At 44.0% G+C, this 20,559-nt stretch overlaps 2 protein-coding genes across 18 annotated transcripts in view; one reads left to right on the top strand and one right to left on the bottom strand.

The window, feature by feature from the left end:
• Positions 1-20,559, bottom strand: part of LOC110490848 (paired mesoderm homeobox protein 2A-like) — a 310,954-nt gene that overhangs the window by 157,351 nt on the left and 133,044 nt on the right. The window lies entirely within an intron of this gene.
• The window catches only part of LOC110490288 (pleckstrin homology domain-containing family A member 5), a 178,283-nt gene continuing 160,060 nt past the window's right edge, over positions 2,337-20,559 (top strand). For 15 of the 16 annotated variants that reach the window (XR_016486767.1, XR_016486768.1, XR_016486766.1 and 12 more), the window contains exons 1-3: positions 2,337-2,502; positions 2,614-2,690; positions 3,520-3,577. Coding sequence is in view for 12 of the 16 variants with exons in the window: in XM_090200406.1 (XP_090056532.1) it covers positions 2,411-2,502; positions 2,614-2,690; positions 3,520-3,577 (227 nt within the window). In the remaining 4 variants the exon portion in view is untranslated. The remainder of the gene's footprint in view (positions 2,503-2,613; positions 2,691-3,519; positions 3,578-20,559) is intronic. The other variant, XM_036944580.2, reaches the window with a different exon arrangement.

The following is a 20,559-nucleotide window of genomic DNA, read 5'->3' as shown; positions in this document are numbered from 1 at the left end:
GGAAGTTTGATGGAAACCTTTGCTGCATCTTAAATTGCACCCAATTCCCTTTATATTACACTTCTTTAGACCAGGGCCCATAGGGATCTAGGCAAAAGTAGTACACTATATAGGGACCATTGTCATTTGGGACACAGTCCCTGAATAGTTAGTCAGAATGGGTCCTGGAGAAAGGCCCTATCTGTTCTCAGAGTGATTTTAGACGGAGGCCATGTCTGAATAACCATACTTGAATTCTAAATAGTAGGATTTTTCAGGAACCGAAAAAATATACAATTTTATAGTATGTGAAATTAATTCCAGGATGTCATACTCATTTTGGCTTTTCATCTAGTAGAATTTGTTGCAAACTATTGAGGAAGAGAATCTGCTTTTCACTCCTACCTGTGTTCGACAATGGCTGATAATCAGAATAGGGGATGTGCTCTACAAAAATGTACAAAGGGTGGGGAACAAGCGCTATTGCGCATTTGATGACACCTTCTCAGGATGCTTCCAACATACCTTTTACTAAACAGTACATTCTAAATAGTACGTAGCACGAGTAGTGCTCAGTATGCTGTTTTAGTAAGTCGTAGGCAAGCCAGAATTATCTGCAAGACATGGCCTTATCTGATGGGCATTTGACGAAGCCTCCAAGCCTCTGGTCTAAAGCTCCACAGCAAAAGTGTCTTAGTCACAGTCAAACAGAATATTGTAAACAGTGACCACATCCAAGGCCACAGGCACCCTCGCACATAAGTACGTGTCACACACACACTCAAACAAAACCCCTCCCCTACACACACATACACACCGTACAGCCTGTGCTACATTTCCGTACTAATGACCGTTGACAGAAACCAGAGCAGCGCTTGAAACGTTTTCATCATGTTTGTTTTGTGGCTCCCTCCCTCACTCCCTCCAGCAGATCCCCATATAGCCCCAGCCTTGCTTGGCTCTGGTGTCTGGTGTAGTCTAACATCTCGCTACCTGTGATACCCAGGGGAGAGGAGAAGGTAATCACCAGCAGCATTGCATTCCATCCTCCTGTCCCACTGCCATATCTACACTGGAATGTTAAACACACTGGGAGATACATGATTTACATATAGCTGTAGTTACTAGCTAGTCAATGTATTTATTTACATGATTTACCTTTTACATCATACATTATTAGTCCATGTATTCATTGGATGATTCGCATTTATTACTGTGCAAATCACTGTACTTAAGCAAATATTGTTTTCATTTGATGTGCTAAACAGTTTGTTTTTAATAAGTTAGTCCCAGTAGTTATTAAACTATATGCTGTTGTACAAGTTACTCAACAGATATGTTTTGACTCCAACCTAGAAGGTCTTATAACAGTCTCCTCTGACACACAGATCTACACTAATCTGCTAAACCCCCTTGGACATTAGGATTACTAATTGGATGAATTTAGTGGTGAGTTCACAAGGCCAGGGGGCCTGAGGGGTGGGTAGACGTTCCCCTTCTCAGACAACATATCCAGGATCAGCTTACCCTCCCCAAATCCTAGCCTTAACCATTATGGAGGTGGAACAGCAAACTGACCCTAGATCAGTATCTAGTTGGTAAAATCGTTTGGCGTTGGCTTGGACAATGGACATTCTTATTTTCATGTTTTCATTCATGCAGTTATTTTTTGACAGTTTAATCTCCTATGTGTGGTGTTGGCATCCTGGCTAACCTGTCTGCATTGTGTTTTCACCATATTTTCGTGTATGACACACACACGCATAATGTGCACGCAACCACTCATGCATACACACACTTGCACTTCTACACTCGCATACATGCACCCATTCACACACACATGCATCCAATCTACTCGGGACCCTCTGCTCTGTCTGACCTATAGAGAGGAGGTGAGGGGAGGGCTAAGGAGGGGGAGGGAGAAGGATTTATAGACAGCTGAACCATGCAGTGAGGTACAAGGTTGACCTGGGAGGGCATGTGTGATAATACGGGAACAGTACAGACGAACCATCCATGTAAGGTTTAACACACTCGCAGGATGAGTATTCTATTGGTGAATACAGTAGCCCCAGGCTACAAGGACATAATGTACGAATTTATATATTACTCAATGCCATATCTAATTAATTGTGACATGAGAAATTGAATTTCACATCTTTAGCATGTAAATAACTGAGGTGGGATATTTTTTTGAATCATAGGCTTGCTCTAGGCTATTGTATGCTAGTGTTTATGCTCCTTAGTATGCACGTACAAAACATAATTTGTTTCAATAAAAGTTTTGAAAACAAGGTGAAAACTGGAGACCTCTCTACCATGCAAGCACGCTCCCGCCCCACAGAGGTTCCCCGCGCCCAGTTGCTTAGGGTTTCCGAGTACGCGCCCACGGCACGGATACGCGCACTCCAGTCTCCGTCCTCTGCTAGACATGGCGGCGGATCTAAACCCAGACTGGCTCTCCTGCCTTCCTTCTTCTTGGAGTTATGGGGTTACTCGGGACGGAAGGATATTCTTCATCAAGTAAATATTCTCAGGATACGGCGCATGGAAGTGTATTGGCTTTGTTTCGACGCGTTTGTTTATGTCTGTGTTATTTGCGTGTTCACCTTCTCCCCGTTTCTTACCCAACAGTGAAGAAGCCAAGAGTACGACCTGGCTTCATCCCGTCACCGGAGAGGCTGTCATAACGGGGCACAGAACAACCCCAGGTAAAAACGGTTCGCATCGACCTCTTCCAATCGTTATATACGGCAAGAGTCTCGGTTTGAAATGGTTTCAGAAACCACCGAGAAACGTTGAGCGAAGACTCCCTGCCGCAAGCAACAGCCGCCTGTCTTTCTCTCCTCTGCGCTCAGACCATCAAGTTGAGCCGCCAATTAATGTCACCTAGGCATTGCGACAGAGTTGTTGAAAGTTCTGTCACGTAGGCATTCACATTCATAAACAAAGAAGTTAGTTAATTTAGTTTCTTTTTTTACATTATTGTTTGCAACTTGCCATGGTTGTAGACTAAACTGTAAGGCTTAAGCCCGTAGCGTGGGAACTGGGCAGTTATTTTGTAACCATTGTAACAACAGCTGTTGATAAAATGATAACATGAAACATTGATGCGTAACTCGCTACAAATGTTGAATGCAACAAATGCTTGTATTGCTGTGAACATGACTTCGGATAAGGATGTTATTGTTACCATTCCATATCCATTGCATTAGAGAGAAGACATCGTGCGCGGAATGCATAGATCCTCACACTGTCAATGCCCAGGAAGCAGGTTTTTACAATCTCACGCCTATCAATACAATATGTTGAATGACGGATACGAATAGAAATGACGACGAGGCTATTCGATCATCTTTACTAGGCTATGTCATTAATGGATAGCATATCGGTAGGCTGTATATATTGCGTAAGGGGAACGGTATTTTCGGTCACGCGCAGATCTCTGCTCGTATCAGCCGCTTGTGTGTGTTGCGATGTATTTGTCTCGTAGCCTATTCATTACCCCCCCCCCCCATGCCCCTTCTCTTTCCCGCATAGATTTACCAACGGGATGGGAGGAGGGATATACGTTCGAAGGAGCCCGCTGCTTCATCAAGTAAGTTGGATTTTTCAAAGCCACCGCGCTTTATGGAAACACTTGATATTTGTCCTCCTCCTGTTGCTGGCAGGCTGCTTTGTTTTTGACGGCAGTTGAGATTTTCAGATTCTCTCCCACTGCCACTCTGGAGTGTTCAGGAAAGATCTCCTCCACATCCCCTACCTATGAACACACACACAGTTCCAGGTTCTCGTTTTTCCTCCTGTCCTTGGTGGAGTTTGACAAGCCAGTGTGACTCACAGCTCTCAGCTGAACAGGCTTTACTTGTTGGGGCCTCCTTCCCTCAGACACGACTCTGCCAGACTGGCGTGTACTTGCAACAGAGACACTACATTATTACACCCCTAAAAATCGGCTTAGGGTTTGTTGCACAGTCATATTTGGGTTGATAAGTCAGTGTTTGAAGGAACACGTGTATGTACAGTTTTAAAGCCTTGCAGTGCTATTCAGTTGTCTTTCCTTCACCACTCTCTCTTCTGATTCTCTGCTATGGCCATTTGGAGAGTAGCAACTGAGCTAATAGCATGTGCTTTAGATGGGTCCACTAACTGGGGTGTGTTTTGTATCTCAAGGCATACATACTGTACCGCTGTGCTGTGAATTAGTGTGTGTTTTATTTAGTGTCACTGTTTCCTCTCCCTCTCCCACAAGTATTATTGTGGCACACTGCTGATGGCATGGACTCAAGTTGGACCGTAGGCTGAAGGAATGGAATTGGCTGAATCACTGTCACATTTCTAGATGGGATATTTTTCTGAGACACAAAGAGCAGCATTTTGGACTGAGAAGAATTTTGTCCAGTTTATGTTTTGGACAGCGTTGCATTGGCAGTGCATGGTGTGCTATTTTGCAATTTGCGTTGCCCGTGATTTCTGAAATTGTTCTCAATTTCCTTGCTGGTCGGCCCATGTATTGGGCCGTTATGCAGACCTTATGCCCTCCACGTCCCCTATGCCCTCCTTCATCCCGGAAGGAACTTGATGCCCTTTGATTTAGGATTCATGTCCCTCTTTCTCTCTGGTGTTGAGAGGGTCCCATGGGACCCAGACAGTGGGCTGCTGGAGGGGTGTGTGTGTGTGTGTGTCACAACCCAGCCTGTGTCCTCGTGACACCCGTTAATTCACAATGGGATTCTTCTCTCTGTTCCCCTTTGTCCTAGTGTACCTGGAGACAGAACCAATCCGAAGAGGCTTGTATGATGTTTCCTCCTCTGTTTCAGTTAACGCTCCCTAGAGTCAGTGCCCTACCTAGTACACTGAAGTACACTAGTTCACAGTGGCTGTCCAGCCAGAACAGGCAGCTACCCTAGTGTACCGTAACCCTGTATACACTCTAAGCCCTTTGACTCAGACTCTGAACGCATGACCGAGCTAAACCTACTGAGGACTATGGAAGTGTCTCCCCCACGCCTCCCATCAGGCAAAAACATAGTCATTCAGTCCTCTACCTCCCACTGAGATTTTTATTCTTTTTTCTGGTCATTAAAAATACTTGTGTCAAAAAACGTCCCATTTCTTTCAGTATCCACCCTGGCTGGCCATGACGTAACAAATAAGAGGTCAGCATGACGTTGCTTCAACTAGCTAATATTGCCCACTGGGATATTGCTGTTGTGGTTGAGGCCTTTAATGACCTCCCTGATATGTCTCACCTCTGTGTGTCACGCTGGCGTCTACAGTATTACCTCAGCAGCAGGTGGAAGGCTGCCAGACATGAGGAATGGTACAGCTCATTTATTATTCCTGGGCTGTGTGGAGTCGCAGAGGGGCTGACTCTAAAGGACGGACACACACACTTTACAGATCCCATTCATCAACGACCAGGTTGTTTTCACCCAGCATCTTTAATTCACTTATCCCTCTCTCCCTTTAGCCTTCAGATCATTTCTGCACTGGCGCACACAGTATGGCCGCGTCCCAAATGGCCCCTGTCTATGGGCTCTGGTCAAAAGTAGTGCACTATAGAGGGAAAAGGGTGCCAGATGTATACACTTAGAACAAAGGAAGAAAACCTACACACAGCAAATGCAGCTTCCAAGTGATTTGATATACCACTAACCACAATATAGAGAACGTTTCAGCTAGCTGCAATAGCTTCCATAAAGGTGTTTTGGATGTGTAATATTACACACACACACTGGACGATTTATGTAGTTCACACAGGTATGCCATCCAAATGGCACCCTATTCCCTATGGGCCCTGGTCAAAAGTAGTGCACTCTATAGGGAATAGGGTGCCATTTGGGATGCAGCCCATGAGTGGCAGAGAAAGCTGGATAAGGAGCCATATTTAAGACATGCAGTGTGGATTCATTTCACTCTCCCTCCCCTGCTTCCCACGCTGGTTTCTTGAAGTGAGAGGAGGAGGAAGGCGGAATGAACGAGAATAGGGAAATGGTTGGAGGATATGTGGAGGATATGACCTGTAGCTGACACTTGGAGTGTAGTTGGGGGGTGGGTAGGCAAAGAGACCTAGTGAGACAGCCTTGGTAGACAGACAAGGCTGTGTATGTGTGTGCTGCAGTCCTTTCCTCTGGCTTAGTTGGGCAGCTGGGGGAGTGCTTGGGGAATCCTGCAAAATAAACAGTTAGAGAAACATGGCCTGCTCCCCTTCTTCTCCACGCCCACTGGTGAGTACTGCCCTCCCATTGGAGGTGGAGGCTCTAGGCCTGCCTCTTTAACTCCGATCAAGTTTTGGGGCTTAGGGGTGTGTGTGTGTGGAGCCTACAGACGAGGCCACGAAGCAACATTAAGGAGACGTGACATAGCTAGCGGTCTCAGCTTTGCTGCAGCACTCTCCATAGTGGAATTCTCCACAGGCTGTGTTAATGAAACGAGCTGTGTTGTGAATCTAGATGCACCCTAAGGATTGGAGTTTCAATTTGAGAATGGTTTTGCGAAGGACTGATGGCGAGAAAGGTTTCTGTTTTGTCAGGCTAAATAGAGCAATCTGATAGAGGTGAGTGGAGCAGGAGATGTAGAACGAGAGATTGAGAAAACAAAAGAGAGCGAATCTAAAAAAGAGACATGGGGAGAGGGAGACAGATGGATAGAGAGAGGTTAACTTTGTGAATTGGATAAGAGCTGGGAATAGGCTTCTAGCTGTCAGGAGGAGATGCAGGTTCTGCAGGTGTTTCCACCGGGATACAACAGCCACTCAACTTTTCCTGGACATCTGTCAGCAGTGTGTGTACGTTTTGTGTCCACACTCATTTCCACCTCTGGGATCATGTGAGCTGTGGTTGAAGTAGGGACAGATCTATAAGTGGGTCGCTGGCTGGGTGGAGTTGCTACACTGATGAAGTGCTTCCTGTCTCGTTCGCTCTCACTCGCTCTTGCTCTAGCTCGGTCTCATCAGTGGGAGACGAGAGTAAGAATGGTCTAACATTTCTACTGCTGAATGTTGCGACACTAGCAGGTGATGACAGCCCCTTGTCAAAGCTGTTGATTCACTGGAGACACCATCAACTCTCTGCATTTCAGCAACTCTGTCCTATTGCTCTTCCTCTTCCTCCCTAAACACAACACACCTCTGGTTCCACACCATAAGCCACTAATGAACGAAACCACCTGCAGTGAATACAAGTGAGTTTAATTTTCTGCTTACGGTAAGCTGTGAAAAGGCTGTTAGTCAATCAATCTTATTTTATAAAGCCATTTTTTACATCGGCAGCCAAAACCCCCCAGCCAAAAACCCCAAACAGAAAGCGATGTAGAAGCACACTGTACGGTACATCCCAAATGGCACCCTATTCCCTATATAGTGTACTACTTTTGACAGGCCCTGTTCCAAATTAGGACACCGTATAGGGATTAGGGTGCCATTTGGTATGTATCCATTGTGTTTGGCTGTGCTGCAACAGTTATTACTGAGTCCTATTCAGGGGCACCGCAACACTGCATACCTTAGTCTGTGGTGGTACTATGATGGAGTATACATCTTCAACTTGAAGTCTCGAGTTGTTACGACTGGCCATATCTATGAGTGAGTGATCTGTCAGTATCCGAGATATCACTGACCTGATTTACCACTAACCTCCCCCTCCAAAGCCAGGGCTCAGTGCAAAGCCTGCTTGTGTTCAATCCAAAAATGGAAGAACCTACAGACTGGGTAAGCTCACTAGTTATTGTGGTGAAAAAGAACGGCAATCTCAGGATATGTCCAGACCTGTGAGATCTCAACAAAGCAATCAAGAGAGAGCATTTCAAGTTGCCAACCAGAGAAGAGATACTGTCGCAGTTTGCTGAAGCAAAGTGGTTCAGTAAGTTTGATGCCTCATCAGGATTCTGGCAAATGAAGCTAGATGATGCAAGCTCAAGTCTATGCACATTCAACACACCTGAGGGCAGGTACAGATTTCATATGGGATTCTCTCAGCGCCAGAGGTCTACCACAAGACAATCCACATGATCTTCGAGCGCATTCCAGGAGTGGAGACTATGATGGATGACATCATCGTCTGGGGGTCGACAAAAGAAGAACACGATGCGAGAGTGAGACAAGTGCTGGACCTGACACGGAAAGTCAACCTAAAAGGACAAATGCGAGTTTGGTGTGAAAACACTTACCTTCGTGGGAGATGTACTTTCTGAGGACGGAGTCAAACCAGACCCGAGGAAAACATTAGCCATCAACAACATGGAGCGCCCGAAGACCAAGGACAATGTGAGACGCTTCATGGACATGATCACCTACCTTGCAAAGTTCATACCTCAACTGTCAGCACAGTCCGCTCCACTCAGATGTATTCTGGAACAGAAAAATGAATGGGAATGGTCCCATGAATAGGAAAACTGCTTCAAAAACCTAAAGAAGACAATCACAGAAGAGCCAGTGCTCAGGTTCTATGATCCAGAGAAAAGCACAAGGATTTCTGCAGACGCGTCACAGTTTGGCCTGGGAGCAGTTCTTCTGCAACAGCATGACAACACATGGCAACCCGTCGCTTATGCGTCCAGAGCCTTGACAGGCGCAGAGACAAGGTATGCACAAATAGAGAAAGACCTACTGGCAAGCACATACGCTTGCGAAAGGTTTCCCCAATACGTCTACGGACGAGACTTCGAAGTAGAAACCGACGACAAACCATTGGTGTCAATCATGTCTAAGCCACTGAGTGATTGTCCAATGAGAATCCAGAGAATGTTGATCAGACTGCAAAAGTATGATGTGAAGATGATTTATACCCCGGGAAAGTTAATGTTCGCCGCCGACACTCTTTCTTGAGCAGTCGACAAGAAGGAGAGCTTCGACACACAGAAAAACACTGAGATTCAGGCCTACGTCGACATGATCGTAGCATCACTTCCTGTGTCTTCTGAGAGAATGGAGCAGATCAAAAGAGAGACCGCAGCTGACCAATAAATGACAGAGTTGAAAGAAACAACACTAATAGGATGGCCTGCACAGAAAAACAACTGTCCAAGGAGAATACAGGATTACTGGATGTGCAGAGCAGAGCTCACCATTGTGGGTGACATAGTGTTCAAAGGCAACAAGATTGTCATTCCCATGACACTACACAAAGAAATGCTACAGAAAATACACGAGGCCCACTTGGGTGAGGAAAAATGCAGACAACGAGCACGTGAAGTAATGTACTGGCCAAGAATGAACCAGGAAATCAGCCAGACCACTGCTTCATGTGAACTGTGTTTGACCTACAGGCCAAAGCAGCAAGCAGAGCCGCTAATGCCTCATCTAGTACCCAACAGACCCTACTACAAAATTGTCAAAGGTCTGATGAAAAAGGCACACAATGGAAAGGAGGATTTCCTAAAAAATCTGATGATCTACCGCAGTGCACCGCTGCAGAACGGACTTTCACCTGCACAAATGTTGATGGGATGTCGCATCAGAACCAACCTACCCATCCATGAGGACTTGCTAACACCCAGAGGTGCTCACAAAGTCAAACTCGCAAAGGAAAAACAGAAAGACAAACAAAAACAGCGACAGGATAAAAGTGTAAGACACTTACCTGAACTGAAACCTGGAGATCGTGTACGACTCCAAGACATCACTACAGGAACCTGGATGCAGCAAGGGTGTGTGCAGAGAGAAGTTGCACCGCGATCCTATGAGATCCAAACAGAGCATGGATCACAACTGGGTCCAAAAAGAGTGGATCTAAGGCTTTAGCCATTCACTCAAGGGACTGAGGATCATCAGGAGGATATTGCTGAAGCGTCAAATGCCTTTTATAAATGGACAATTCAGTCAGAACACCCTGACTGACAATGAACGCTGTCCAACTGTTTCATTAAGCACTTCAGCAGAATGACCAAAAAGGACTGTCAGAGCCCCTGAAAGGCTTATTGAGAATTGAAAAAAAATATATAAAAAAAAAAATAAAATGTTGAATGACTGAATGTTTGGTTTATGTGAAAATAAATACGGCCTCAATAAAGTATTGTTGGACAGACTATATTTAGTTGAAAAAATATTATATTTTTAAGGGAAAATAATTTGGGGAAAGAAATGTGTGTTATTGAAAATTGCATGTTATGCAGGTTGAGTAAACAAATGTGATGTGACGTGTAGTTACATAGAAAAGTAGTTTTCTTTTAAAGGAAAGATGTGTTGTTATGTGTTAAAAACATTTAGACTACGTTACCCAGCAGGCTATGCGGGCTAGGTGGAGGGTTAAAGAATGCCTTGCAAGGCTAAACATGGAGTTTTCTAGCTGAAGTATATGTTCATTAAAAGTAGTTAAACCTACACCCCAGTTTGTCATTATATAAGGAACAAACATAACACAACTTAATGGAAATCTCATGATACTTTATTTATTATACACGTACCATGAATACACAATTCCAATATACTAATACGGACTTCAATTCACACACATTTACTTGTAGCAGGACATGGACTCATCTTACAACAGGAGGTTGCAGAGGGAGGGGTGTGCTCTGCCCCCAGGCCCGATGCAGAACCGCATGCAGGCCCACTTGATTCATGCCTGGCGCTAAAGACGAGAAGGTAATGGCCAACATTTAATCCAGTCACTCAGCTCAACGCTCATCTGACTGGGACTGACTGGCAAATCATTAAGTGTTGGATTCGGGGTCAGTTATCTGGGTGCAACTCAGGATGGTGAATGTACTGCTAGTTCATTCTACAGCAATTGCTAGATTAATGGATGAGGATATGCCTTGTTTTGGATGGCCCAATAGAGGGAGAGAGGATTAGTCGCAGTTCCTATTGGCCCAGACGTGATTAATCAGACTATGGTAATCAGTAGTGTGTGTGTGTTAAGTGTGCACGTACCAAGGCTGTTGAAAATGTGAGGGGCTCCCCAGGTCTGCCACTGCACTTATGCATACAGCTGGTTACAGAGCGAGAGAGAGTGAGAGGGAGGAAGAGAGTGAGAGCAAGAGACCCTCACTGTCTCCACATGCAGTAACTTTAAGTGAAAGCCTTTCCTCACTGCTCTGTTCTTTTTTCTGCAATGCTCTATAGAATGGCCTTCCCTGCTGTGTCTGTCAATAGCATGCTTAAAGGTGTGTGTGTGTGTGCACGCCTACTGCATTAACATCGAATAGCGCCCGCGCTATGCAACTTTTCAGGGAAGTTAGGAACCAATATACACAGGCAGTTAGGAAAGCTAAGGCTAGCTTTTTCAAACAGAAATGTGCATCCTGTAGCACAAACTCCAAAAAGTTCTGGGACACTGTAAAGTCCATGGAGAATAAGAGCACCTCCTCCCAGCTGCCCACTGTGCTGAGGCTAGGAAGCACTGTCACCACCGATAAATCCACAATAATTGAGAATTTCAATAAGCATTTTTCTACGGCTGGCCATGCTTTCCACCTGGCTACCCCAACCCCGGCCAACAGCTCTGCACCCCTACAGCAACTTTCCCAAGCCTCCCCCATTTCTCCTTCACCCAAATCCAGATAGCTGATGTTCTGAAAGAGCTGCAAAACTTGGACCCCTACAAATCAGCTGGGCTAGACAATCTGGACCCTCTCTTTTTAAAATGATCCGCCGCAATTGTTGCAACCCCTATTACTAGCCTGTTCAACTTCTCTTTCGTATCGTCTGAGATCCACAAAGATTGGAAAGCTGCTGCAGTCATCCCACTTTTCAAAGGGGGAGACACTCTAGACCCAAACTGTTACAGATATCTATCCTACCCTGCCTTTCTAAGGTCTTCGAAAGCCAAGTTAACAGATCACCCACCATTTCGAATCCCAATATTTCAAATCGGAGGACCTGTTGTGCGGACCTCTGTCAGTTTCTATGAGGGTGCCACAGGGTTCAATTCTCGGGCCGACTCTTTTCTCTGTATACATCAATGATGTCGCTCTTGCTGCTGGTGATTCTCTGATCCACCTCTACGCAGACGACACCATTCTGTGTACTTCTGGCCCTGGACACTGTGTTAACAAATCTCCAAACGAGCTTCAACACCATACAACACTCCTTCTGTGGCCTCCAACTGCTCTTAAATGCAAGTAAAACTAAATGCATGCTCTTCAACCGATCGCTGCCCGCACCTGCCCGCCTGTCTAGCATCACTATTCTGGACTGTTCTGACTTAGAATATGTGGACAACTACAAATACCTAGGTGTCTGGTTAGACTCTAAACTCTCCTTCCAGACTCACATTAAGCATCTCCAATCCCAAATAATATCTAGAATTGGCTTCGTATTTCAGAACAAAGCATCCTTCACTCATGCTGCCAAACATACCCTCATTCAACTGACTATCCTACCGATCCTTGACTTCGGCGATGTCATTTACAAAATAGCCTCCAACACTCTACTCAGCAAATTGGATGCAGTCTATCACAGTGCCATCCGTTTTGTCACCATATACTACCCACCACTGCGACCTGTATGCTGTCGTTGGCTGGTCCTCACTTCATATTCGTCACCAAACCCACTGGCTTCAGGTCATATATAAGTCTTTGCTAGATAAAGCCCCAGCTTATCTCAGCTCACTGGTCACCATAGCAGCACCCACCCGTAGCACGCGCTCCAGCAGGTATATTTCACTGGTCAGCCCCAAAGCCAATTCCCCCTTTGGCTCCTTCCAGTTCTCTGCTGCCAATGACAGGAACGAATTGCAAAAATCACTGAAGCTGGAGACTCATATCTCCCTCACTAACTTTACGCATCAGCTGTCAGAGCAGCTTACAGATCAGATCATTGCACCTGTACATAGCCCATCTGTAAAAAGCCCATCCAACTACCTCATCCCCATATTGTAATAATTCTTTTTTTCTCCTTTGCACCCCAGTATCTCTACTTGCACGTTCATCTTCTGCACATCTATCATTCCAGTGTAAATTGTAATTACTACACCCCATGGCCTATTTATTGCCTTACCTCCCAAATCTTACCTTATTTGCTCACACTGTATATAGAATTTTCTATTGTGTTATTGACTGTACGTTTGTTTATTCCATGTGTAACTCTGTTGTTTGTGTCGCACTGCTTTGCTTTATCTTGGCCAGGGCGCAGTTGTAAATGAGAACTTGTTCTCAACTGGCCTAACTGGTCAAATAAAGGTGAAATAAAATAAATACCTGTGTGCGTGGGTTTGTTTGCATACATTGCTCAATCATTTAGTCTGTTCACCTAGCTACCTTCCCATGATCATGTCCAATTTCATTTACGTGTCCCCTCTGCACTATCCCCACTGCACTTGTAATGTCCTGAGTACTGCTGTCCATCAGGACACGAAGGCTGTGTTGACACAGGCAGCCCAATTCAGCTTTTCTTTCCACTAATTGGTATTTTGACCAATCACATCAGATCTATTCACATCAAATTTTTTCCAGAGCCGATCTGATTGGTCAAAATACCAATTAGTGAAAAAAAGATCAGAATTGGGCTGCTTGTGTAAATGCAGCCAAAGTCTTGTTTACTTACTAGTGACCAGACATGGAGGGATGTGAGCCAGTGCCAGATACATGTTTACATTCCGTACTCAGAGGAGGATTGGCCCCAGGGACTCCCGTTTAGGATAACCTATTGTAGAGCCAGGCTAGGATCAGGACAACTTGTCTGACCATGTGGAAACAAATGCGCTATCAAATCAAATGTTATTGGTCACACACACATGGTTAGCAGATGTTAATGCGAGTGTAGCGAAATGCTTGTGCTTCTTGTTCCAACAATGCAGTAATAACCAATGTGTAATCTAACCTAACAATTCCACAACTACTACCTTATACACACAAGTGTGAAGGGATAAAGACTATGTACATAAAGGTATATGAATGAGTGATGGTACAGAACGACTTAGGCAATATGCAGTAGATGGTATAGAGTACAGTATATACATATGAAATGAGTAATGTAGGGTATATAAACAAAGTGGCTAGTGATACATGTATTACATAAAGATGGCAAGATGCAGTAGATGATATAGAGTACAGTATATACATATACATATGAGATGAGTAATGTAGGGTATGTAAACATATTAAGTGGCATTGTTTAAAGTGGCTAGTGATACATTTTGACAAGCAGACAACCTCAGGAGGCTGAAGAGGCGCTGCTGTGCCTTCTTCACAACGCTGTCTGTGTGGGTGGACCGATCTATTGCATCCTACAACTGTCCCAGACTATGTTTGGAATATTCATTTCTCATACAGAACAGGTCGACTTTTTTACTATGGGGGATTCAGTTTGTCTGTGATGTGTTCAGTTTGTCTGTGATGTGTACGCCAAGGAACATAAAACTTACTACCCTCTCCACTACTGTCCCGTCGATGTGGATAGGGGGGTGCTCCCTCTGCTGTTTCCTGAAGTCCACAATAATTTCCTTTGTTTTGTTGACGTTGAGTGTGAGGTTATTTTCCTGACACCACACTCCGAGGGCCTTCACCTCCTCCTTGTAGGCCGTTTCGTCGTTGTTGGTAATCAAGCCTACTACTGTAGTGTCGTCCACAAACTTGATGATTGAGTTGGAGGTGTGCATGCCATGCAGTCGTGGGTGAACAGGGAGTACAGGAGAGGGCTCAGAATGCACCCTTGTGGGGCCCCAGTGTTGAGGATCAGCTAGGTGGAGATGTTGTTACCTACCCTCACCACCTGGGGCCGGCCGGGGTCGAGACCCAGGGTCTCGAGGTTGATGACGAGTTTGGAGGGTACTATGGTGTTAAATGCTGAGTTGTAGTCGATAAACAGCATTCTTACATAGGTATTCCTCTTGTCCAGATGGGTTAGGGCAGTGTGCAGTGTGGTTGCGATTGCGTCGTCTGTGGACCTATTGGGGCGGTAAGCAAATTGGAGTGGGTCTAGGGTGTCAGGTAGGGTGGAGGTGATATGGTCCTTGACTAGTCTTTCAAAGCACTTCATGATGACGGAAGTGAGTGCTACGGGGCGGTAGTCGTTTAGCGCAGTTACCTTAGCTTTCTTGGGAACAGGAACAATGGTGGCCCTCTTGAAGCATGTGGGAACAGCAGACTGGGATAAGGATTGATTGAATATGTCCTATGCTAATGCTAATAGTGTTATTAAAATCATAACATTTGTTTTGTTTTAGTGATGTGGAAAGTATGCGAGTCTCGGCTCTTTCCGGCGACTTATTGGAAATTGAACTGTTTGCCTGATTCTAATACACTGTGTTATAGAATATAGCTTTGTGTTCTTTTAAGAAGGGAATTATATCCTCTAATACACTTTGATCCACGCCATCATTCTCCCTCTCTAATCTCTCTGTGACAACAGACACTCATTTCTTAGGAGCGATGATAAGAAAACACTTGGGTACCGTGATCTCTCATCTGCACAAACAGAAGGTCATCTGCTACTGAACAAATACAATATAATGTTTGAGTCCTTAGTTGTTGTGGAGAACCAGACCTTACCGACCTGTTCGTTGAGCTGCGAGCGCTGATCCGCCATGATCACACGAGGCTGCTGTCTTAATCATGCGTTTCAGTAGAGGAGCGTGAGTCTGAGGCATGATCTGTTTTTAAAGGTCCCATGACTACAGATGAGGACGTGAACTGAAGGTGAACACTGCTATTGGAGTGTTTTGTTTAATCCTCTTATTTCAGGATGAAGTCTTTACTATTTGACTGTTTTTTTGATGTAGGTCTAGTTGTTTCATCAGATGTATTTATATGGTACACAGCGAGAAGAGCTCTGCATTGATTTGTCTGGTGGTGTTACTGCAGAGAGGAGCAGACTGTTGTTTTACCTCTACGATCAGTCTGCAGCATTGGGAAGATTGAACACTGCTCAGAAACATTTGATAATGACTTCACTGCACCAAAAGCAACATCGGATCATTAGCCCAATTTATCATCCAACTCTAATCCTTGTCAATACAGATATTCTCTGGTGTAAGTGGTAACTGAAAAGCAGAATGAATCTAAATTCCCAGTTGTGGCTCTATTAGATTAGGAAGAGGCTTCAAAGGAGGAGTCTGGAGGAATGGTGGAGACCTGACCTTGTGTAGCGTCTCATGAGAACCTATGTGGCTGTAGGGCAGCTTTTCTCCCACTCAGGACAAACACACACATGCTCACACTCTCACACAAAGACATAAGGCTAAGGGATCAGTCCAATAATAGGGTATTAGATCATAATAATGGTGCCATTATATGATGGCCTGTTATTATCATTATAATAATAGTGTAATGCGTCATAATATAGGTAATAGAGATGCCACGGTTTACCCAACCATGGGCTGTTGTTCCCACTCACGGGACTCTGACTCTATATTTGTTACACAGACTCTTGGCCTCCCATTCTAACCACCTCTCGCCGGCTTTGTATTCATGTTACTTGATGTAATTGCTGTACAATATGATTTTGTTGCCATCTAATGCACATTCAAATGTCATAAATCAACACTGCAGAGCTCTTCCTGTCCTCTGCCGTGCCCTGATTGTTTTACTGCTGATGATATCTGGAAATGTGCATGTACACCCTGGCTCATCTACTGTTGCTAGACCCAATTCTAACTTGTGCTCGGATATCTGCTTCACTGGTGTCTGCTCGTAAAAGCCTGGGTTTTCTGCACGTTAACACTAGAAGCTTATTACCTCAAATGTATCAATTGAAAGTGTGGGTTCACAGCTCCAATCCAGATGTATTGGTCATTACTGAGACATGGTTAAAAAATAGTGGTTTGAACACTGATGTTAACCTTTCTGGTTATAACATTTTTCGGCAAGACGGATCTTCCAAAGGTGGTGGAGTGGCAATCTTTACCAAGGAACACCTTCAGTGCTCGGTTGTCTCCACCAAGTCTGTCCCCAAACAATTTTTTGGGCTGGTTTTAAGCATTACACTTTCAAATAGCTCTTTGTTGACTGTTGCTAGGTGTTATCGTCCACCATCGGCATCGGCCTGTTCTCTAAATGCCCTTTCCCCTTAAACTAAGTCTGATCTTGTACTGCTAGGTGACCTAAACGGGGACATGATTAAACCACCTGACCAAGTCCTAAAGCAATGGGACTCCCTAAATCTTTCTCAGATTCTTTACCAATCGTACAAGGTATGACTCCAAACAGCCAGAAAAGGCTACTCTCCTTGATGCTATCCTCACAAATAATCCTGATCGGTATCAGTCTGGTGTTATTTCTGTAATGACCTTTGTGATCACTGTTTTATAGCCTGTGTTTGTAATGGCTGCTCAGTGAAATGGCCTGTCCTGATTTGTCATAGATGCTTGGTAAAAAACTTAATGAGTAAGACTTCAATCATGACCTGGCCTCTGTAAATTGGTATAGAATCAGCTTGATCCCCTCTGTCGAAGATGCTTGGAGCTTCTTTTTCTATATTTTCAGTGGTATTGTTAACAAACACGCCTCTATAATGAAAATGAGAATTAAAAACAGGTTCAGCCCCTGGTTCGACCGTGATCTGACTGACTCTCTTTCAGGCAAATGAGAAATGTGACCCGATTCAGGAAACTAGACGTATGTCGCAAGTCAAGACTTCACAGGAGAGCCATTTGAACGTAAAACATATTTTTTTCATCAAAACGTGTAAACTTTCATGTGCCTTAATAAGAAACTTGTATGCCATCTGTAAATACGAATAAAGTTATTAAATTATGAGCCTTGTTGGTTATGCAGCAGATAAAGTCGTCAACCTTCCCACTATAATGAGTGTGCTGGACATGCCGAGAGATGAGTTCGGATTGGTCTGCCATATAGAGAGCTTCTGTCTATTTGAGCTCATCAATTTGTGTTGGTAATCCTGTCAAATGCAGCTTTAAAAAAAATTATAATATAATAATATTATAATTGTTGCTCTCCACTTTCTGGAGGATCAAGTTTTGAAATCAGTGGAATTAGTATGATAGCTAAAGAGATGGATTACATCTTCAAACTAAGGGCAACCGTGGTATGGCATTCCTGACAGGGAATACGCATCCATCATGCATGTAAGATAGTTTAGCCTTAGTCTAGCATTAGCTAGCTACATTTTCAGAAAGAGGTTTAATTTCAAGCTAAAGTGTACTGTTAGCTAGCTAGCTAACGCTAGCTGGCTGGCTCCCTAGCTGACGTTATTATGCGTATCCCAGAGCTGTTTACTTTTCTAGTTGGAGCCTAATGTTAGCTAGCTAACATTGCACCTGGTTGGTTAGCTCCCAGCACTGTTGAATTGTTGGCACTGTTCATTGTTGTTTAACTAGCTAACTTTAGCCAGCTCGTTAGCTAACATTACGTGACGTGTGTACAACACCCGTTGAATATGGCCTGAATATGGTCTGCAAAAATGCATAATGAAATTGTTGCCAGCAGAGCTGGTTAGGCTGTTTTCATGTTATCCATAGGTAAACAAATCATCGGCCAGAGCATCAAGTCTGCGCTCCGAGAGCGAGATGGGTGGAGCTAAAGCTTAACCTCTTGAAACTAGGGGGCACTATTTTTATTTTTATTGTTCCTTTTGTTCCATAAAGATTATTTTTATACCCAAAATACCTCTGTTTGTTGGTCACGTTATGTTGAGAAATCCACCGGAAATAGCTGTCACGTCAAAAAAAGCCAAATTATATCCATAATATCGACAGAAACATGGCAAACGTTTTTTATAATCAATCCTCAAGGTGTTTTTCAAATATCTATTCGATAATATATCAACCGGGACAATTGGCTTTTCAGTAGGAGCGAGAGGAAAAATGACTACCTCTGTCTTTTGCGCAAGAATCACTCTGAGAGCCCTCAGCTGGCCACTTACGCAATGTAGTCGTTTACGCTCATTCTTCAACATAAAGGCGTGAAACTACGTCAAAATGCTGTAGACACCTTAGGGAATACGTAGAAAAAGGAATCTGGTTGATAGCTCTTTCAATGGCCAATAGGGGTGCATAGGAATACAACGGTTTCAAAATAAGAGGCACTTCCTGATTGGATTTACCTCAGGGTTTCACCTGCAATATCAGTTCTGTTATACTCACAGACAATATTTTGACATTTTTGGAAACTTTAGAGTGTTTTCTATCCCAAGCTGTCAATTATATGCATATTCTAGCATCTGGTCCTGAGAAATAGGCAGGTTTACTTTGGGAACGTTATTTTTCCAAAAATAAAAAGTGCCCCCTAGTTTCAAGAGGTTAATTAAGAGGGTGTGAACGATGCTCAATGGGTGGAGACAAAGAAGAGCTCTTCACACGATATCAAAACATTCAAAGGCCATTTTCTCAAAAGGTGAGTTTACAAGTTGATCAACTTTCAAAGCAGAATTACTTTCCCACTGTTCCTCAAATGCAGTGTATGTTTTACCATTTTGTAACTCTGAGTCTCTACTTTTATCCAATGTAAGACATTTTTTTTTTCATATTTTGTTACATGAGACCGAATCCGGGTGGTGAGTCACAAATAAGTGCACTCAGGCTATCTGAGTTCGTTACTCTAAGGAACAGTTCTCTCACTGTGGGTCTAACCCCAAGAAGTTCTGAAAAACGGTTAAATATCTGGAGAATAAACACTCACTGCTGCCCATGTCCCTTAATGTTGATGATGTGGTTGTTACTTACAAGGTGCACATGGCTGAGCTCTTTAATCACCACTTCATTAAGTCAGGATTCCAATTTGACTCAGCCATGCCTCCTTGCCCGTCCAACATTTCCTCATCTCCCACCCCTTCTAATGCGACTAGCCCCGATGCTCCTAACTCTTTTTCCCCTCCTACAAAGTTTCTCCCCTCTGGAGGTCACTGAGTCCGAGGTGCTAAAGGAGCTCCTTAAACTTCACCCCAAAAAAACATTTGGGTCAGATGGTTTTGACCCTTTCTTCTTTAAGGCTGCTCCCCCTGTCATCACCAAGCCTATTTCTGAACGTTATTAACCTGTCTCTCCTCTCTGGTGAGGTTCCCATTGCTTGGAAGGCAACCAAGTTGCATCCTTTATTTCAAGGGTGAGATCAAGCTGATTCTAACTGTTATAGGCCAATTTCTATTTTGCCCTGTTTATCAAAAGTGTTAGTTGATTATTGACACGTTTTTCTGACTGGCTTTCTTGATAGTATTCTCTCTGGTATGGTTTCTGCTCAGGTTCTGGATGTGTCTCTGCAACCTTAAAGGTCCTAAATGATGTCACCATTGCTCTTGATTCTAATCAATGTTGTGCTGCTATTTTTATTGACATGTCAAAAGCTTTTGGTATGGTAGACCATTCCATTCTTGTGAGCCGGCTAAGGAGTATTGGTGTCTCTGAGGGGTCTTTGGCCTGGTTTGCTAACTACCTCTCTCAAAGAGTGCAGTGTATAAAGTCAGAACATCTGCTCTCTCAGCCACTGCCTGTTGCCAAGGAAGTACCCCAAGGCTCGATCCTAGGCCCCACTCTTCTCAATATACATCAACAACATAGCTCAGGCAGTAGGAAGCTCTCTCATCCATTTATATGCAGATGATAGTCTTATACAGCTGGCCCCTCCCCGGATTTTATGTTAACTTCTTGGCGCACCCATCCTGTTAGCGGGATCATTTTCGTCAACATCCACTGAATTGTAGAGCGCCAAATTCAAATTAAATTACAAAAAATATTTAATTTTCAT

The sequence above is a fragment of the Oncorhynchus mykiss genome, chromosome 15 (genome assembly GCF_057628025.1).
Source record: "Oncorhynchus mykiss isolate SJ-2025 chromosome 15, ASM5762802v1, whole genome shotgun sequence".
Lineage (NCBI taxonomy): Eukaryota > Metazoa > Chordata > Actinopteri > Salmoniformes > Salmonidae > Oncorhynchus > Oncorhynchus mykiss.
This window is presented reverse-complemented; position numbering and strand designations above follow the sequence as displayed.